This window comes from Cricetulus griseus, chromosome 5 (assembly GCF_003668045.3).
Source record: "Cricetulus griseus strain 17A/GY chromosome 5, alternate assembly CriGri-PICRH-1.0, whole genome shotgun sequence".
Lineage (NCBI taxonomy): Eukaryota > Metazoa > Chordata > Mammalia > Rodentia > Cricetidae > Cricetulus > Cricetulus griseus.
The window spans coordinates 41,124,326-41,145,091 of record NC_048598.1 but is presented as its reverse complement, the minus strand read 5'-3'; the positions used below and the strand labels follow the sequence as shown (position 1 = coordinate 41,145,091).

The window sequence follows — 20,766 nt, the reverse complement described above, 5'->3', positions numbered from 1 at the left end:
TTCATTTTGATGACTTTTCATTGATCATCAATCTAAGGACAGTTGTACCAGATTTTGGAGAGAGTCTGCCCAGAACGAGTAGTAACTGCTCTTGCTGTTCTAGTTGGCACATCGATGTTATAGTATTGATCTAAATGAGAGAGAGAAATTATCTTTTTAATTAAAAAGCAGGTAAAGCGCTTGTTTGTGTTTATTATTATATTCAAAGTCACTGTCACTTCAGTACCAAAAGTGATTACATTAAAATCTTGGCAAAAAATAATTTGTGTCATAGGATGATGTTTTTGCATCCTTCAAGTAATATTAGGTTCACCTCTCCATTTTGAAATAAGTATCTAAAGAATCAAGTTAATTAATCTAAAAGATGATTCGCTTCCTTTTTATCATCCTTAAAATATCCTTCCTAGGCTTTCATATTATAGAATCATGGGGAGAATAATTTAAATAAGTGGTCTTTCCAAGTAATATACTTCAGTTAATAAAACCGGGTGCCATGAATGTCTTGTGCACCTTGTAGACTGTATTGATATGTGGGATCTTAAGTGCCACTCATAATAGAAACAAAGTACTATTTTTCCATACCAGTTTTCTCCTAATTTCCTAGCAGTGCTGGAGAACTGAACTGCACTCCCTTCCAGTTAAATGAGATTAGCGCAGCAGTCTCTTCTTTCACATTGTGTAAGCACTGACATTTAGTCTCTTACGTACAGTCATGATTGTACACTGCCATTTCCACTTAAATTGTTTGTTTCCACAAGTGATATCAACTTAGGAAGCTCACAAAACTGTTCCTCTTACTTACCTTTAGAAAAGGCATAGTAATCGTAGCCATCAGGTTTTCTAATGTTAGGCAGTGTTATTGCTGAAGTAACAACATTTGGAAACCCTCTCCACATTGTGCTCACTTTGACTTCATTATGGAGGAAACCTGCAGACACAATTTGTAATAAAGGTTTGAAAGAGTTTGCAGCCTTAGAGCTACACAAGCTCGGGTTTCAAGTTGGTTCTCTGCTATGACAGCTCACTTTTAGGACTGTCTTGGGGGCTACAGATTTGTGTACAGTTCTTGTTGCCTTTTTTTTTTTTTTTTATAATTAACAAACTTGAATACACTACTTTCTTTACCCACAAAGGAAAAACAGAATTGTCTTTGGTTATTACTCAGTAAGGCAAATGGATTTGTTTTACATCATTAAGTTTAAATTGTTAGTGCTTTTTGACCAATAGTCTCCTTCGTGATCAGAATTCTTGATACAATGAAAACATTACCCTTGTCTTGATAAGCGACTCTCATGGGCATCGAGTAATGGATTCTGAAGGTGTGTGTCTGGAAAGGGCCAACAGCACGCTCGAAGCGGCGCCTCCTGACCTGCGCTGTGTCCCCATATACTGAGTAGTTTATGGCAGGCCTCCGTCCAGTGCACTTCCTCATGGGCTCATGTTTATAAGTGTACTGCTGAATGTTGCCACCTGTTACATATTAGGAAAATCACATAGCAAACACAGAAAGGAATGGGTTAGGTTTGCCTTTTCATTTTTGATTTTCATATGCACACTACACACACATCTAGATACATTAAATTTTTTATCAGACCCACGTGTTCTATGATTCACATTGCAGGGGACATAAATAATTCTTAGGTCCTGTAATATTTCTAGCAATGAAACACCAAAGAGTCAGTTCTTAAAAGGCAGTGTCATGTTGACAATTGTGTGATACATACCTCTCTTGAAAAAGTACACGGATTCAGGCCTGTCCTTGTACTTGGCTACTGAAAGAGCTGCCACTATCTTCCCTGTTAGTCCTCCAAAGCCTTTGACAATCTGTTTAGGATAGCCAGCGTCTTGTACATCATTGGTGAAACGCCAGTACTGAGAATCCTGATTGTTTAAAAGAGAAGGTAATGTTAAAGATTTTTGTAGGCATGGCTGTGAAATTCATTTCAGATTTAAGTGTAGGGGGAATACAAAAACTTGGTAGAATTTGAATAAACAGATGATAAATAATATCAAACTTACTTTTGAGAGAACAGTTCATTATTTCCAAATTGAAGGTTAAAATGATAGCAAGACAAGGTACAACTGCGGTTTTTTTGTTGTTTTTTTCCAAGCAATATTTGTGTTACCTTAAAGAAGAAAGTTTTTCCTTCACAGTTGCATCTAGTGAAAACAGTGTCAATAGGGGAAGGAATGCCCCATACTTCTGTAATTCTTCGTGGTGGAGATGGTGGTCTGAATGGATTTAGCATCCAGAAATAATGACCTAAAAATTAAAGAGACATGTCAGCCTACAGTCTGAACGCTAAAATACATCCCCACAGAAAACAGAATGGAAAAGAATGTGGTGATTATAAGGAAAAATGGATGCTTAATGTGTTAAGCTCCTGGAAATACAGCCAGATCCAAAAGAGAAAATTTGTGTATTTCTAAGATAATTCTTAAATCCAAAATTTAACAAAAGAGATGTTTTAGTTCCTACATTTTAAGTTTTAGATTAACTTTTGAGGGTTGCTTTGAGACTCTCTGTGTACACCAGCCTGGCCTTGAACTCACAGATCTCCCACCTACCTCCAGCTTCTCAGTGTTGGAATTATGGGAATGTGCTACTACACCCACCTTGATTTTAATTTGATTTGTTTTTAAGTTGGGTTTTTGTTTTTTGTATGTATGTATTTGTAGAGGTCACAGAACAACTTGTGAGAGTTGGCTTTCTCCTCTCATCATGTAGGTCTCAGACATCAGGCTTGACAGTGGGGTAACTTCATCCATTGAGCCATCTCACCCCCTCATTTTCTGCTTTCTCTAAAAAGGTCTTTTTGCCTTTGTGACATATAGCTCTCTGGGTTTCAATGTTTTTACTTTGTAGAATTAGAGTTATAACTTACTGACTACTTAAATCTCTTAAACATTATTACATGTGATTTCTTTCTGTTCGTACTTAGTCTGTGTTCTAGGAAGACATATCAGTCCATGGGAAATCTACTTAATTCTATGTTACTCTCAAAAAGTACAGCTTTTCTTACCTCACAATGGTGGCATAATTTTCTAAGAAAAGTGCTCAGAGAGTGCAAATCTCTGTCATTTGTTGGTTTGAAATTGACACTTTGAAATCCTGTCACACAAAGAAACTTTCCGTAATAACAAAAGTACTTTGTGGTATTTATGGGCCTAAATTAATCAATCCAGTGTTCTCATTTAGTGTAGAATCATGAGTCAGTTCCCCTTTCAAAGGTAAAATTCAAATTAAAGCCGTTGTGACTTTGTTTGAAGGAAGGCCAACACAAAACAAGAAGCAGCACATAAATATAGACATAGCTCACCTCGAAATGCAACTAATGTCCCATTGTGCAAAGTAGTCAGTCCATCCACTGGTTTACCATTGCATAAATTCATCTCATCTAAAACAAACCAAAAATTAATACGGAACAGAACGGGGAAGCAATTTGTTTTCAAATCGTGAACAGGATTTAGTTTCCTGTTTACCCTTCTAAAATCTAGTAAGGTGAAAAGGAAATGGTAAAGTTCCATAATTCCTCTGACCTAATGGGATTCAGGAGTATTATATAAAAGTAATAGGTGTAAGAGGTCGGGTTATCCTGATCTTCAGGCACATGAGGTATTCATTAGACATTTGAACTGTTTTAAGTCACTGCTCTTTGGGGTTGATTTAGAAAAGAAAATTTCTTTTTCTTTGTTTTATACTTTCTAAAGGATAAAGTCCTAACTACATTGTTTTGGCATTCTATATCCTATTTCTGCTTCCAACAGACATGTCTGAACTTTGCCAACACTAAATTTCTGATGCTAATTAGTTTTAATGTCCTGAAGAACAAGTATACTATGGTTATTCTTACTCTGCACACCTCTAGGGAAGCTGTAATCATACTTGCTAAGTTTCCAAGTTAAGAGTTCCAGATCATGGGTCTCCGTAGAGAGATACTACTACAGGAGAGTAACTGATTCTTAGTACCTGATAGCATGGGATTGATGTTAATGCCATGGTTGAGTTCTCTGGCCAAGTGATCAGTGCCTGAAATAACAATGGGGGATAGCACAGGGGGCATAGGGATCAGACGCTTTCCTCTGTCACCTCCATCTGCATCTTCAGGATCTAGATTTACTCCAGCTATCTCTGAGTTTGGAGTTTGGTTAGGGCTGGTGGTGGTTGGCAGCATGACTTCTAAAGGGGTGTTGTTCAATTCAGGCATTGCTGAAGTCTTTAGAGGAGGTGGTGTTGTTTTTGGTTTTCTCCTTTTTGGTGCCTTTGGCTTTTTGGTAGACGTGGGTGGCTTTTTGGTAGACGTGTGCTTCTTTGGTGCTTTGTGTGGCTTTTTGGTAGAGGCAGGCTTCTTGGGTACTTTGGTTGGTTTATGGGGTTTTAGAGTTGTCTTAGTATCAACCCCTTCTGCGGCAGGGGTTGTTTCTTCAGGTTTGTTAGAAGTCTCTTCAGTTGGAGCAGTTACTTTGGGTGCGAGAGTTGTTGTAGGTGTTACTTTTGTAGTGGCACTTGTTTCTGATTTGTTAGTCTCTTCTGGTATAATTGTTGTCCTCTTAGGGGCAACAGTGGTAGTTTGGGGCGTGTCTTTTTCTGTTGTCTTCTCTTTATCTGCTGTAGTCGTTTCAGGTTCGCGTACCTTGGGAGTCTTAGTTGGTGGCACAGGGGCTTCCTTGGGATCGTTTTCAAGGACCTCTGGTATGGGTACCTCAGAAAAGCCAGGAGTTTCTTCAGCAAGGGTCTTGGGAGTGGTGGCTCCAGGCTCTTTAGGGGTGGTAGGAGCTGGCTTCTTGGGGGTGGTGGGAGCTGGTTCCTTGGGGGGGGTGGCTTCAGGCTCCTTAGGGTTTATGGGAACTGGTTCCTTGGGGGGGGTGGCTGCAGGCTCCTTAGAGGTTGTGGGAGCTGGTTCCTTGGGGGTGGCTTCAGGCTTCTTAGGGGTTGTGGGAGCTGGTTCCTTGGGGGGGGTGGCTTCAGGCTCCTTAGGGGTTGTGGGAGCTGATTCCTTGGAGGTGGTGGCTTCAGGCTTCTTAGGGGTTGTGGGAGCTGATTCCTTGGAGGTGGTGGCTTCAGGCTCCTTAGGAGTTGTGGGAGCTGATTCCTTGGGGGTGGTGGCTGCAGGTTCCTTAGGAGTTGTGGGAGCTGGTTCCTTGGGGGTGGTGGCTTCAGGCTCCTTAGGAGTTGTGGGAGCTGGTTCCTTGGGGGGGATGGCTGCAGGTTCCTTAGGAGTTGTGGGAGCTGGTTCCTTGGGGGTGGTGGCTTCAGGCTCCTTAGGGGTTGTGGGAGCTGATTCCTTGGGGGTGGTGGCTTCAGGCTCCTTAGGGGTCGTGGGAGCTGGTTCCTTAGGGGTGGTGGGAGCCGGTTGCTTGGGGGTGGTGGCTTCAGGCTTTTGGGGAGTAGTAGGAGCAGGTTCCTTGGTTGTAGTTACAGGCTTCTTGGTGGTAGTGGGAGCTGGTTCCTTTGTAGTAGTGGGTACTGGCTTCTTGGTGGTAGTGGGAGCTGAGTGCTTGGAGGTGGTAGGTGAAGGAACATCAGATGTGGGTGCAACATCTTTATTCTCTGCACTGCGTATCTCTTTAGCGGAAGTAGTTTTCTCTTTTTTACTGGCAGAAGTCTGTTTATTTGTTGCAGTAGTCTCCTTCGTTTCAACTGTTGTCTCTTTATTGGAAGTTGAAGATGCCTCTTTGGATGTCTCAGAATTAGGTGCAAGACTGGGTTTGGCACTTGCTGGTTTTGCTGCTGTAGTCTTGGGACTGGCAGGAATTGGGGTGGGCTTGGGTTCACCATTATCCAGTCCACTTCCAGCTTCATCTACACCTCGTGGTTCTGGATTAGGTTCCTTTTTAGGAGTATTTTTCTTGTTATCTTTTACTAGAGAAGAAAATAAAAGTTGTTATTTTGGGTACTTTTTCTCCCTTTATTAGTAACAAGGATCATAGCCATATCATTGACTAGCTATGTGTCTGTAAGCAAATTGTTAACCTTCAATGTGTCTGTTAATATGTGGTAAAAAGTTACAATTTTCTGTCTTTGGAGACTTTTTATTGAGTAAATGAGGTGAGCAAATGAAAACCACAAATGAAACCCTAAATGTAAATACATGAAGTCGGCAAAGTGATCAGTAGCTTGAATCCATGTCTGTTAATTACTTTACCCCTCACTTGGTCCACCATGCCACCCACCCCCATTCCATAATGTTCAGTGTTGTCCCTTCTTTCTGGAAACTTGATCCCAAACTCTTGTAGTTTCTTTGCACTACGTCCTACAAAGGCCTTTACAACTGGCTGAGGATTTGGTTCCATTCTTTCCAAAGGTTTCTGCTAAACCTAGATGCCATACATAGGGCTATTGACTGCTCCTTTTCAACTGCACAGCTAAACTCTACGGTCCCAGAAGACATAGGCAATTAGGATGCCAGGGCAATAGACTGTTCTTAAGATTCCCCATAGCAGGGGCTGGAGAGATGGCTCAGAGGTTAAGAGCACCACTGCTCTTCCAGAGGTCCTAAGTTCAACTCCCAGCAACCACATGGTGGCTCACAACCATCCATAATGAGATCTGGTGCCCTCTTCTGGTGTGCAGATACACATGGAAGCAGAATGTTGTAAACATAATAAATAAATAAAATCTTAAAAAAAAAAAAAAAGATTCCCCGTGGCAGCTACCCCTTAGGGGAGCTACTAAGTACCAAAAGCAAACTTGTATTGCACTTCCATTGTGAGCAGGATTCTTTGAATTTGATGTTAGACTATCTGGCTAGGAAGTTAGAGAAACTGGCCACTCAGGGAAATGTTACTCAAAATCCCAGTACTTTCTAGAGAAAGAATATATTTTAGAATTTCAGGAAATACAAAGAACAGATCAGGTGGGATCTCTTCTCAGGAAATAATGGCCTATTCTTTAACTTGCAAAGAGAAGTGAGACATGAGGTTTTTAAAGGTCGGGAAAATAATAAAGATCTATATAACAGGAATAATAATCTTGCCTTTCCCTGGAGGTATAGGAGAATGTCAAGGACTAATTAATGTTGAGGAAACACTGAGTTTTTGTTAAATAAAACCATAGAAAAACAAAAGCAGGGGACAGAGAGGAGTGGGATGAGGGACACAGTGATCAGCCAGACAAGAATTGCAACAAACTGCCACAAACTATTGTCTCGGTACCAGCCTGTGCTTCCAGTCACTACTACAGCATCTTCGGATCCCTTGCTGGAAAGGGTGGCTTTGCTGCTTACCACTGAGTCTCTGTAAGGTGTCTTCATGTGGTACTTTCTAGACTGAGTGTTTCCATAGTTACATACTCCCCAAATATCGAGAGATCTCAAGCTGTTCTATCAACACACATTACTTTTTGAAAGATTATTGTTTAATATGGCATTGATAGAGTCTTTGATCTTTATCAATGCTCAAACCTTTTGGGTTCTTCTGTAATTCTCTATTAGCTGAATTTTTGGAAGACTTGATTTTCCGAATAGTTGAAGAGGAAGAGGAAGAGGAGGAGGAGGACTCTTGGTTTTCAGAAACAGAGTGTTCTATAAATCAAATAAAAAGTTTGATCACACCAACTGTGATTTAAAACAAAACAAAGTAAAAAGAACCGCCAGTCCACACACAACAAGAAATGCTGACAACTGGTCTTCAAGAGTTGTGGTCTGCTGTCATCTTATGGGTAATGTAACAACTCACTTTGTAAAGCTGTCAATCAAAAGCAAGACACCTGAGTTCAACAAATACACTAACAATATAACTTTCTACTGATTTTCCCATGCCTGCTAAAAGTTACACAATCTAATTATGTTAAAGAAAAGAAAAAATTATATTTTCATTTTTTACAGTGATCTTTGCCTCATTTGATAGTGGGTTTGGTAAATAAGGGCTATAAATATCCAAGGATTTATATTTTGGCTTAAAATTTAATGTAAATCGAGTAAATAAAAATATGATGAGCCCTTCATGATTCAAAAGATTACTCTCTGAGGATATTCATATGAATAGTCCACCTACAGGTTATTTCAGTTCAGAAATCTCCTGTAGTGATGGCTGCCATCTTCCTACCTTCTGTTATTTCCTCTGATTCTACAACTTTCTTAGTCTTCTTTTTTGGTGATTTGGGGGAGCGTTTGGTGGTTGATTTGATGATGTGAGATGCTCCTGGAGGCGGAGGTGCAGTCTTTGGAGGTGGTGATGTGGGATTATGCACTGAGGCCAAGCAAGACAGGTTGGTTAACATCCAGTTTAGATTCATCAGCAGTGCTAACTGAAAAGCATGGACACGTGGCTTCAAGAGGAGATGCCGTCAGTACAGGACAGCTATAGCTCAACACGAATAAATCCCATAATTCTGAGGACACATTGCTATAAAATAGTAATTCTCAAGCTGTAGGAAATTGTGGTAGAATGTACAATTCTAGTCAAATGCTTCTGAATGTCTACCTTTTGGACTTTGGAATATAGGCCCAACTATTGGACATTTTCCCATCTGTAAAGTGAGGTGTATTCAGCATTTCTAAAGAGGAATGCCCACCTAAAACATCTATCTTGTCATCATCCTGCAATTACAAAAATAATATTCCATATGGATAATGGGAAAAAGCATGCCCTAGTCAACTCTAATGTATTTTCCTGTTTTCCTGTGCATTTAAATCAAATAGTGCCGGTTTGCCTTGATTTTTATTATAAAAGTTGTACAGGTATATTTTGAAGATTTCACACCTCTACGTTATGCTTTTCCACAAATGAGTTGTGCTTCCCAAATTAACAAACACTAATGGTTTGGTGTGTGTCTCCTTTGCCTTTTATTCCCTCCTCCCACTCCTTAGTGTCTAAAAGACGGAACACAGGGAATCCTTGGGAATCAGAAGAAAGGAGAGGGTCTTGAAAGAGAAGAAAACAGTAGTGGAGATAGGGAAGACAAGAGTTACATACACCCACTACTCCCACCATCTCTTCAGAAGTCCTCTTCTGGTTTCCAGGAACTGGACACTGCACCTCGCCCTCTTTCTCCTCCCCCCTTAATAAAACGCCATGTTGAGTAATAGTTCTGCCGGGTACTAGTTAGTGATTGTGGCCAAAACAGATAACCTTTCCAGCTTCTCTACCCATGTTGGGAGGCAATTGGGTTGATATGACTCCTGTCAGTTCTGAAACTGCTGCAATTTTCAGATAGATCCCAATAACCAGTGTCTATAGCAACCCTGAAACAATTTGGTGGTTTCCATAGTTTAACAAAGTCCTGAAGCTCTGGATAGTTCTTTCATTTTCAGCTGGGAGCCTGACTGTCTTCCTGAAATCTGTGAATGGAGTTGTCTTGCATTGCCTCCATTCTTGACACTTCCTGTCTAACCCTCAGGTATACTTCAAAGCACAGAGCACTGTGTGTATTTAGAATGTTCTGTCGGTGTCTTCACTCAGTCTTCTCCCTATCCATCCTCTGCCAAAATTAACTGCTTGGAGGGGTTGGGGAAGTAGGGTGTTGCTTTGTTTGGTTTCCTTTGGTTTTTGGCTTGTCTCTTAGCCAAAATAATTATCAAGGTATTGAGTAAATATGTATATCCCCATCATGGTGCCTTCTGAAAGCTGCAGGAGTGCTCAGCTCTGGGGTTTTGAAATAAGGGTGTTGTCTCCAGTACTTTTAGAATACTTCCTATAAAAACACTGAACAGTTAAGAAACAGCCCTCAGCTCTGCTGATTGAGTTTCCACCACTCTAAATAGAAGGGGCACAGCCTAAGAAAAATATGAACAAATTATTCAAGTAATGCTTATCTCAATTTTACCTCCAAAGATATTCACATTTTGACAAAGAATGGTTAAGAACAAATATTGGAGAAGAAAGTATTCTATTATTTTATCTTGTAAAAGGATCAAGGATGAGCTATTGCTATACTGTGAGAGTATTCTTTCAGGTTTAATGGTCTGAGAAAATTTTTAAGCGAGACAATCCCTTTTTATTGACTTTGTTCTGCACCAGCTTTGTATAGAGACTGCTGAGGGGACTGTAGGGATAGGAAGGAACAAATAATTGAGGTATCAACTCTTTAGCAGATTTGCCTGTAGATTTGGTGACGAGTTAATTTATACAAAGAAGCTCTAAGTATTCTGCCTTTAAACAAATACTCAGTACATTGAGACTCAGAGCACAGAAAGCGAAAGCTAAGGGCAGATGATTTTGTGGTGGGATACCACTAGATGGGAACAAGTTTTAAACTGTAAAAGAAGCACCTTGGGAAATAAAAGTGTGTATACTCAGCCCATGTCCCCCCTTTGGGTGAACTAGAGGTCCTTGTGAGGCTCCTGGTGGAAGGTGCTTTCCTTTGTCTTTGTGAAACAAAGTTATTATTAAGCAGTTTCTCCATTAGTAAAATCAAAACCTTGGATGCTTGTTAGACGTCACTCAAGCCAAGGTGTGTACCGGGCTGGCTGTACTGAGCAGCACTGGCTGGTGCCTTGGTTCTTACCTTCTTCACAGAAACTGTCATAGTCATCACAGCACTTGCCAAACTCTCTACACTGGGAGTCACAGTCGCACTCTCTCCCTCGTGCGAAGGACTCGAAGCAGCGACCTTTGCAGGAGAGCTCTGTCCAGAGCAAAACAGGCAAAGAGAATTATTAGTCATAAAGCAACACATATATATCTTGTAGAATTTCTCATCTGACAGATAACTAGAGTCCCAAGGGGGCAGTTCTCATTCTCATATTTGGAATTTGGAGGACACACATCATCCAGTATTAAAAATTAAATTTAAAAGGATGATGTCCAAACAGAGAACCTAAGTCAGGGAGGAAATCCGATGAGTTGGGGCATCATTCTTTTCCTTGTAAAACTCGAGACACCCTGATGTTGCCTGAGTCCTGCACATGTGTAGACACAAGAGAAAACTTGGAACTATCTATATAGCAAACTGCCCTTCATACAAGGTCCTACATCCAACCCTCAAGCCTCCAACAACCATTTCTTTGTAACAGACTATAGTCATTGAATCTCCCTATCTTATAACAATATATCCCAAGATACTAGTTGAGCAGGCCATTGTGCAGGCCAAAAAGTCACTTGCAATACAGATACTCCTAAGATGACAAACTGGTAGAGAATGGGATTGAAAGGTTTCAATTAATGCCATAGAACATAGGCCTGCTTGTTCTAGAAAAATCCTCGATGGGAGGTACAATGACTTAAGGCCTGCTTGAAATACTTTACCCACCACACAAACTTACAGCACTATCATTACCACCTCCACATGAAAATCCTAATGCAAATATAACTTTTCCAGATTTTTATAGTTTTCATAAATTGAATATTAAATTGGTCTACATCTATTACAAGGAATGGCCTACATAGCGTTCAATTGAAATACCACTCATAATTCAGAACTTTGGGCCTTTGAAATTCAATATTCAACCCTGCTATTTGTTTGATCTTTTAAAATATCCTCTTCAGGTAATTCAGAAACACATTTAATACCCAAAATTCAAATAGCATATGTAAGTCTTCAGGGCCTACCGATCCTTTTGGTGAAACTATCTGAAAGGCTCGATATCTAAGCAATCAAAACTCAACTGTTAGTGAAGAAGTACGCCGTCCTTTTTACTACCACGTCACATTATTAAGCCTCTACTTAAGACATTTTACACGAAAGCAGTGGATACATATGTGCATGTGACAAGGACCCGGGCTTTTGCCCACGACCCCGGAAATCAGAAGCTTTGAAACAATTCTCAGGTGCGGTGTACATCAACGTTTATGCAAGTGAAGGAAAAGGCATTTAACAGAGGAGGTGGGAAGGGGGAGGAAGGGAGCTACACAGGGTGCCAAAGCAGGTTCAGAACAGCGTGACAGCGGGCTTGACAGAAGACGCCCAGCTCTCAGAACATACCTGTAGTGCAGACTCTCTTGAAATCAGGACAGCACTCCATGTAGTGTTGACAGTTATAATCACAGTTGCAGGTGGCACCTCTAGAATACCCTTCCCCACATCTCCCTGCACAGCTTGATAAATCTAAAATTATACAATACTAGGGTAAACACGGCCAAAACACTTAAAAAAGGGGGCGATCTATTAAGGAGAACAAAGCCCTCGGAGAGGGAGAGTCTTACCCACTGGGCAATATGGGGAACAGAGTGCAGCAATGGATCTAGCTGGTATTTGGGTAGGTCTTTATGTGACCTTACTCATGTCATTTTATTCTTCACTAGAGTTCGATGATAAATACACCTTTGAAAGTCTGGCTAAGCAATGCTTGCATGAGCAGTGATAATCCCAGGGGAAAGGTGGCCATGACAGCTGCAGATGGCTGCTCTTGTGATTTACTAGTGGCCATGTTTTGAGCAGCCCTATGCCAGGCACTGAGCTATACACTCTCTCCAAACCTTAGGAAAATGTCTCTAAGAAAGTATTAGTAGCCCTATCTAAGTCATAGGCCAGGTGGTGGTAGCTCACACGCCTTTAATTTTAGCACTCGGGAGGCAAAGGCAGGTAGATCTCTATGAGTTCAAGGCCAGGCTGGTCTACAGAGTGAGTTCCAGGACAGCTAAGGCTACATAAAAATCCTGTCTCAAAAAAAAAAAAAAAAAAAAAAAAAAAACAAGAAAAGACAAATTTTAATAACTTGCCTAATGACACACAACTAGTTACTGTATGTAAATGTGTGTGTATGTGTGTGTGTGTGTGTGTGTGTGTGTGTATAATTGATCAACTAATATATATTCATTGTTTGTACAACCCCTTTACTCTTACAAATGCCCTGATTTGGGACAATCGATTTTGTAATCATCTTAAACAAATTGCCCATTTCAAATTTAAACTCATATGTCTGAATTTGAAGCATGAGCCTTCTCCACTAACTGCATTGCCTCTCATGCTTAGGGCTGAACTTAGATGGTTAGACAAGCACAGACTCTTCTGGGTGCTCTCTGTTGGTAGGAATAAGAGAGAACTCTCGAAATCAGATCTGGGTGTGGATATAAAGGTCATAAACTGAGTGTCTGGGGACAAGCAAACAATAATGATGGGGCAGAATAACTAGCTTCAGATATTTCTAAACACTATTTGGCAGATAACACTGCAAGATCCTCCCCAAGAGATAATAGCAGGAATGTAACAATGAAACCCCCTTCTGGAATGTTCTAATCTGTAGGGAAATATCAAAATACACTGAAAAAAAAAATCTCAAGAGAATCCAGGAAAGTTTGTTTTAATACATATATAAACAATAAAGAGTAGGATAACTTTTAGAATGGTTGCTTACATATATATGTGCACAGTACATACAAAATGCATATATAGTGTATGTATATCAATACATATATTATATATAAAGGGAGAGAAATGAGAAGAGGTTGAGAAGGCAAGAAAAGCAGACAAAACAACATCAAAAGATTATTCATTTGCACTGACAATCTAGGCAAGGGTGGAGAGGATAAATGCCCTTTCCCTATAATGAGACTGATGACTACTTTTTATGCCATCCTAGAGCCCTCATCCAGTGGCTGATGGAAGCAGAGGCAGACACCCACAGATATACACTGAACTGAACTCTGGAACCTAGTTGCAGAGAGGGGGGAATGAAGATCAAAGGGGTCGGTACCAGGTTGGAGAAACCCACAGAAACAGTTGGCCTGAACAAGGGGGATCACATGGACCCCAGACTGCTGTCTGGGAGGCCAGCACAGAACTGATCCAGACCCCTGAACATGGCTGTCAATTAGGAGGCATCCGCACTCTAGGGGGCCCCTGGCAGTGGATTAGTATTTTTCCCTGGTGTAAGAAGGGACTTTGAGAGCCCATCCCATGTGAAGGGATGCACTCTTGGCCTGGACACATGGGGGAGGGCCTAGGCTGGGCCCTACCCTGCCGGGGGAGTGGAGGGTGGATGGGGTGGGGGAGGCTGGTGGGGAGGCTTGGGGGAGGGAGAGGGAGATGGGATTGACATGTGAAGCAAGCTGGTTCCTAATTTGAACTAATAAAAAAAAGTATTCATTTGCACTTAGCAGATTTCTAGAACAAATCCAGTTATTTTTTTCATAGATGGTCTATTATAACCTTCTGTCTATTGCTATTTAAACCATTAGTTGCACGTATGTGTGTGTGTGTGTGTGTGTGTGTGTGTGTGGTACATGCATGTGTGTGTGGGTAGGTTGATGCCAGGATTCCTCTATCATTTTCTGCCTCATTTTCCTGGCCACTGGACCTAGTCTGCTTGTTCGTGAGCTCAGGGCCAGCCTGTCTTGGCTCCCAGAGTCAGGCTTGCAGGCACGTACCGCTGCATCTAGCTTTTCACATGGGTGCTAGGGACGCACTGTAGTGCTGTGCATCTGGCAGTTTACCAGCAAGCCATCATCTCCCAGTCCCACTGATTATAAGTTTATCTATTTAAAAAAGAACTTTCATTAAATAAGCATTGCTTCATTAAGACTCACAACACTGGGTGTCTCCTAAGCCACCCCCTTTCTTTTCTTTTGACGGTGTTGTGTAGCTCCAGCACAGTTATGTAAATGTCTGTAATTCTTTGGGGGGGGTTGGGGAAAAAATCTGAATGAACAGAGTAGGGACCTTATTTTCTATCACAACTCAGAACTCCTTCAAAGCTCTCACAGTGCCAGAGGGAAAGGCTAGAATTCCAAAACACACAAATGTACTGCGTGTGTTTCAAATTTAGGATTGCCAATTGTTAAACTCAAGCAAATGTATATGTCCCTGAATATATTTTCTTGTTGTTGTCATAAAACCCAGCTGGGTGTTTAACAACAGTGGGTGGATAGAAGCATTTTTGATGGTGAAGTTACCTTGAGATGAAACTTGTTGAATCAAGAGAGCCGGGAGCAGCAGCGACAAGCAGATGGGAAGTATTTTCCACTCCATGGTTGTACTCAGATGCGACACCCTTGCCTGAAATAAAAATGAAAGTGTCAGAAACCTGCTCTTTAATGTCACTACTACATAATGTGTGTGACATGCACAGCGTTCAGAAACTTTCCAAATGTAAGTCAGTAATACGCCACTCCATTCTTAAAGCAAAATGCATGAGCAATCAGCTTGAATTCCTGAAGAAAGTAGTTGGTTGTCCTGTTTCATATGATATAGAGCAAGCCACCTCAATTGAATTACCAACCACTATAAAACCCCAAAATAATAGCAGAAAAAGGGTTATTTTAAAACTCTGTTGGAGGAGTAGTCTGTACTTACAGTGCAAGTTTTAGATCATGTCCTGGAGATAGAATAACCAGCTTCAATAACTGAGATTAGCAAGAGCAATGGAGCAGTTCTTCCAACTTTTCCTTAACTCAATATAAACTCATAGGCTTCCAATGAGTATCTCATACAACTACGACTCTTTTCAAAACCTTCCAACGACTGTCCTTTTTCAAACACATTTAATGAAGACATACTTAACACTACAAAAAGCATGTTAACCTCGACACTTACCTGTGAAAGGAGAGATGAATTTCTCCAGTGTTGCTGGAAGTCTTATATACCAGTGCAAACGGATTGGGATGACCCAATGAGTCCAAAGGTTAGGCAAAATCAACAGTGACAAGCTATGAAATCAAGCTTCCCTCATTTTCTGGCCAAGGGCCCAGACGACTAGACTTAGGCAACATCTGGAAAACACTCCCATTAAGAAAAATGACTACTACAAAATAAAGTTAGATTTATTGGCCAAAACACATTTCTAATTTCTAAGTGAAGTGAACAAATTGTTCAGAGATGGTAAATCACTCTGGCAGCCTTGGACTAGAGTGCAAAGCAGCAACTCTAAAATGCCCAAGCTGGTACCATTGCTCCTTTTCTTGCCAGTTAAATCCAGTAAAGGTGCTTTGGATACATCTCTAATGTAAGCTTGGGGTGAAAAGATCATGATCTTATACCAAGAATGCGACATCCTGCTCCTTCTTCTTTGATTTCTTATTTTTTGTGGGGCACAGAAAATATGCTCTCAGTTCGCCATAAGGTAAAATACCCACGCTGTGGGTTTTCAGGCTTCATTACCATGAAAAGGCTTATATTAAAAACACTACTGAAGGGGCCTGGAGAAGATGGCTCAGAGGTTAAGAACACTGGCTGCTCTTCCAGAGGTTCTGAGTTCAATTCCCAGCAAGCACATGGTGGCTCACAGCCATCTATAATGGGAACTGCTGCCCTTTTCTGGTGTGCAGGCATACACTCAAGTAGAACACAGTATATGTAGTAAATAAATAAATATTTAAAAAAAAAAAACCCACTATTGAAAATCTGGTCCAGTGACACCTACCTGTCTGTAGTCCCATCTCTCTGGAGGCTGAGGAAAGGATCACAAGCGTAGGCACTGGAGACAAGACTAGACATAGTTGGACTCTGGCTCAAAAATGAATACATAAATAAACAAACATAAACTGAAAACTGTACTGATATTTGCCAGCAGCATTTAGAAGACGTCTTTTATGTTCCTAGTATAGTTTCCCTGCCACAGGAAATGTAAACCATCCACCTTTCGGTTTAGCAAGAAGTTTTACCCCATTTTCATGTGAGATGCTCTTGTTCAAATCTCAACTAAGTTCTCATCTATGTTTCAGCACCTTCCAAAAACTTGCCCAAGTCATATCTATGGCTTATAGTCAACAAATGTACTGTATTTTATTTGTATTATCTGTCCATTTGTCTCTGAACACCAACAAACATAGATTTCCTTAAGATTATATCTTAATTCTACTACCAATGTATAGTCTAGAGCTTCACCATGGTTGTGTGTACAAAACGTGTTTAGTGAAGTAAACTTTCCTATCCTGAATTTTGCCATGCATTGTATATTTAGTAGGTGCTGCATTTAGTTATCTCACAATGACTTCAAGTAGAAATATCATCACCTACATTTTATAAATTAGAAGATAAAATGATGAATGAAGAATGTGTGACTATCCTCAGAACACAGGACTTTCTGTGCATTCAAGTTCTGTCCTGTTTCTATTATATATCACTTTCCTATGTAGTCACTGTATTATATTTTAATCCTTCATATTTGTATATGCTTACTTCTCAGGTGAATATCTAAAGAAAATATGGAGGCTGTCTGCTCAGCTCTTGGTAATCTCACAATCCACAGCGTGACTTCCCTCTAGACAGCCTCGCTGCATCAGTCACAGCTGAAATGCCTGGGAGGAGGAACTGGAGCTACATTGGATCAGTGTTTCCTTCTCATGGAGACTCGGAGTTAGAATGCAGAGATTACTAGTCTTTCTGCCAAGAGAGATCTGTGATGCGTGAATTTCTGCTCATGTTCTCAAGAAAGTTCTTCAGACAAAAATAAGGCAAATGAGTGATGCAGGTACAGGGAAATATTTCTAGCAGCCTTCTTAGGTCCTGGATACATCTTGGTTTTTAGACTCAACATATTGTTATATATATTTATGGTAAATTTCTCCTCTGGAGATGAAACTACTGAAGGGTCTTGCTACTTTAATAAATTTATATTATGTACATAAAAGGTCTTGTTGGGTGGACTTGAACTGAAATAACTTGCTTCTTAGACTTACCAAAGTCAAAAAAAGGAAGCAAGAATAAGGTCTATATTATACTCTGATTTGTACCTTTTAAACTATCTGTATTATCATCCTTCTTCTTTATATGAATCAGATAGGGGTGATAAATTGCATTTGGAGGTGTGTGGGGTTTGTGCCTGTGCACACACAAGAAGATTAGAGAAAGACATAAGTGTTCTGCTCACTCCCTCCACCTTATTCTCTGGAGACAGGTTTCTCATTGAACCTGGAGCCTGGCTGTAGGCCAGTGAGCCCCAAAGACTTCTCTTTCTGGTACCTACAGAACCAGGGCTATAGCTTTATAGATGATCAAGCCCAGCATCTTCTGGGCACTGGCAATTTGAACTTGGGTCCTTATGTTTGTATGGTAAATGTTACCCATTGAGCTTATGTTTATTTGTCAAACGTTCTTATCCATTGAGTTATCTCTCTAGCTCTAGCAAATGATGTTTTAAAATTAATTGAATAATTCCTACTTGTTCTTAAGTTCAAGTTCTAAACTTCCCATACTGACAAAGAAAACATGTATACACACATACTCATAACCAGTGTAAGCTATAACTTTAAACATATCCATATTGTTATTGCCACCTTAATTTCTCATATGTGTCAAAATGGGAAGCTATTAAATGCCAAGATTAAATTTATCCAGCTCTATTTACCTTTGATTCAGCTCATTTTACTGGATAATGAGGCTAGCTGGGTTAAGTCCACCCTTGGAATATCCAGCTCCATTTCTATTCTTCAAGCTTTGACACACTTAGCCATCTTTGTACACAGTGACGGTCCTATTGCTTTATAAGCTTTCCCTTTGAGATTTCATTCCTCATTAAAAGCATTTTGTTAATGTTCATTTCAGTCTCATTGAACTGGAATACAAGTTACCCCAGGATTGGTTTGTGATGCAGAATGCTGGGAAGAGGGGAGTCAAGAGCAATGGAGAGGATATACATGGCACTGAATCGTGTCCCATCCCAAGGGCTGCCTTCTGCATGAGAGCCCCTTCTGAGCATCACTTCCTCTGCTTGACACTTGCAGGAAGCAGAACAGTGACATCTCCAGAGAACACTCAGGCTTCTCTGTGCTAGATTGTCTCATAACATGCTGCTCTTCTATTCTGTCTGTTAGGTCTCCATCCCTGCTGTTAGCTGTCACCTTGTCCTGCAGCCAGCCTGTCTGTGCCTCATGGCTTCCCTCCACCTTTCCACAACTTTGATGCTCTTTCTTCTAGCGACAGCCCAGGAAAAAAGTGAAGCATGCCAGGGGGAAACTACAGAAGCCAGCTTGTTCTTCACTGCCACGTTTTGCATATGATCAGTGTTCTCCTTGAGGTGAAATAACTCGTCCCTCCCTGATGGAATGGAGATCCACATCTTGGGACTACTTCTAGACATTCTGTTCAAACCATCATCACCCACTAGAAATGAGTGTGTGTGTGTGTGTGTGTGTGTGTGTGTGTGTGTGTGTGTGTGTGTGTGCATGTGTATTTTCCTGGATATTTGACCAAAACTCTAAGCATTAGCTCAGCAAAAGTGTTTCAAAATGTGTTTTGGAGATCATTCTCTCAACCCTTTCCATCCTGTCAAGCTGTACCTCTAGAGATTACACCCCATTTGCCCATTCAGGTAGGTGTACCTCATAGCTGTGTTTACTTCAATGAAATACCAATAAGAATGATTGGCACAATTTCCATCTGTTTCCTAACAAGAAATTGCCTGTCGAGCTTTCTCTTTTTCTTCTTTCTTGTACATTGGATGGCAGACACCAGAGACCAGCCATGGCCATGCCCCCCGACCAAAAAAAGGGCAGCCAGTGGTTTATGTAAGGCTTACATGCTATACAATTTCCTGAAAAATTCATTCTATTTGAATAAATTTAATTGAAAGTCCTTGTAAAATATTTTATCATAGAAATAATAACTAGCCAGCATTTACAAAAATTGTATTCTAAAAGTTAGGCTTATGTTAAAGAATGACTGGTTGGTAATAAAGTGCTGGCAAGGGAACTGGAAATATAAATTGTTTATTGCAGAGGACACAGTTGTGAATGTAGAAGATACTAAGAGCCCATGGAAAGTTGTGAAAAACTAATGAGCAAGCCATCTCTCTACCCGCCTTGTGTTTTATTTTTGTGAGAATAGGTATCATTCTGAAGCCCACAATGACCTAGACCAACCATGTAGCACAAACTGGTTTTGAACTTGCAGGGATCCTGTTGTGATCCTTTCAAAGCCCTGAAACTAAAGGCATGAGTCACCTGGCTTCACTTATTTGGTTTTGATGAATAATGGAATTATCCACTAGTGCTTATACATTCCAGCCCCAGGATTAGTTGCTGGGGATCCATTTGGCTGTGAGAGGAAACCTCTGGTTTCTAAGATCTCTTGGACAGGTCAGAAATAAACAGACAGTTCAATACTGTGACCGGACAAGACCATGTGGTCAATAGCTGAAGTTGGGCTTTGGCATAGGTAAAATCATTGTCCAAATCTCAGTTGCAAAATTCAATTCCCTATAATTCTCTGACCTGTCTAGACCTCGGTTTCCTAAATTTTGTGTAAATTCCCATTATTGTTTGGCCTTGTAAAGAAACATGAAAGAAAAGACAGAATTGCACTGAACACACGATGGGGATCCTTAATAAATATGAATGTGGTTATAATTATTATTCTAGACCTTTATGAAGCTGCTATGCAAACATAAAGACAAGCTCTACCCGAGGAATTCCTCATAGATGACAGACATGTAATATGGAGCCTGAAGGCTCCTAGGTTTAAGAACAAGGACAGAAGCTGAACATCATAAGAAGAGGAAATGAATAAACCCCTCTTTCATTCTTCTTACCTACTTGCTATTTAGTACATGGTAAAACTTTGGTAGATTAGAAACAAATGACCTGATAATCACATAGGCTTCTGCTAATGAACTACATTGCTACATGGCATATGTCTGTGATTATTGACCAGCCCAATGAACTTTTTCAGCTGAAAATCCAAAATAGATTTAACAGTATCACACCTGACGTAAGAAAGGTTAACTATCTTGTTTAAGATCATGAAGCCAGAAAGTCATAAAATAGAGACTATTTTAACTCAGACCTGTCTGACCCCAGCTCATGATTTTAACCATTTTAATGCCCTTAAGCTGTGACACTTGATCACTCTCTTCTTCGTACTCCTAGGCAAGTGTATTTGTATCTTTTCAATGGTACCTCTTTTCTCAGTGTCCATCTTTCCCACTATAGTACAAGGAAGCCAGAAGAGGG

General features: G+C 40.5%; 1 protein-coding gene across 2 annotated transcripts; it reads right to left on the bottom strand.

Moving 5' to 3' along the window:
* Window positions 1-32: 32 nt before the first annotated feature.
* Window positions 33-14,848, bottom strand: Prg4 (proteoglycan 4). 2 transcript variants are annotated; one of them, XM_027417408.2, is made up of 12 exons: window positions 14,773-14,848; window positions 11,864-11,986; window positions 10,448-10,567; window positions 8,047-8,190; window positions 7,404-7,523; window positions 3,971-5,863; window positions 3,321-3,398; window positions 2,127-2,263; window positions 1,725-1,881; window positions 1,270-1,470; window positions 803-928; window positions 33-130 (listed from the first exon to the last, which is right to left on the bottom strand). In XM_027417408.2, exons 1-12 carry the CDS (start codon window positions 14,846-14,848, stop codon window positions 33-35), a joined length of 3,273 nt encoding a protein of 1,090 aa, XP_027273209.1. The 2 variants fall into 2 exon arrangements, with proteins under 2 accessions (XP_027273209.1, XP_035301523.1); XM_035445632.1 differs by lacking the exons at window positions 7,404-7,523; window positions 8,047-8,190 and having other exon boundaries at window positions 3,971-4,030; window positions 5,777-5,863.
* Between the last annotated feature and the right edge of the window lie 5,918 nt (window positions 14,849-20,766).

Excerpts from the sequence above, each read along its gene's own strand:
- Prg4 (XM_027417408.2), bottom strand. The coding sequence starts at position 14,848 with ATGGAGTGGAAAATACTTCCCATCTGCTTGTCGCTGCTGCTCCCGGCT. Across the intron at positions 8,191-10,447 it reads TGACAGTTTCTGTGAAGAAG|TGCATAATCCCACATCACCA; the intron begins GTAAGAACCAAG and ends GCTTGGCCTCAG. Across the intron at positions 1,882-2,126 it reads GAAAAACTTTCTTCTTTAAG|GATTCTCAGTACTGGCGTTT; the intron begins GTAACACAAATA and ends TTAAACAATCAG.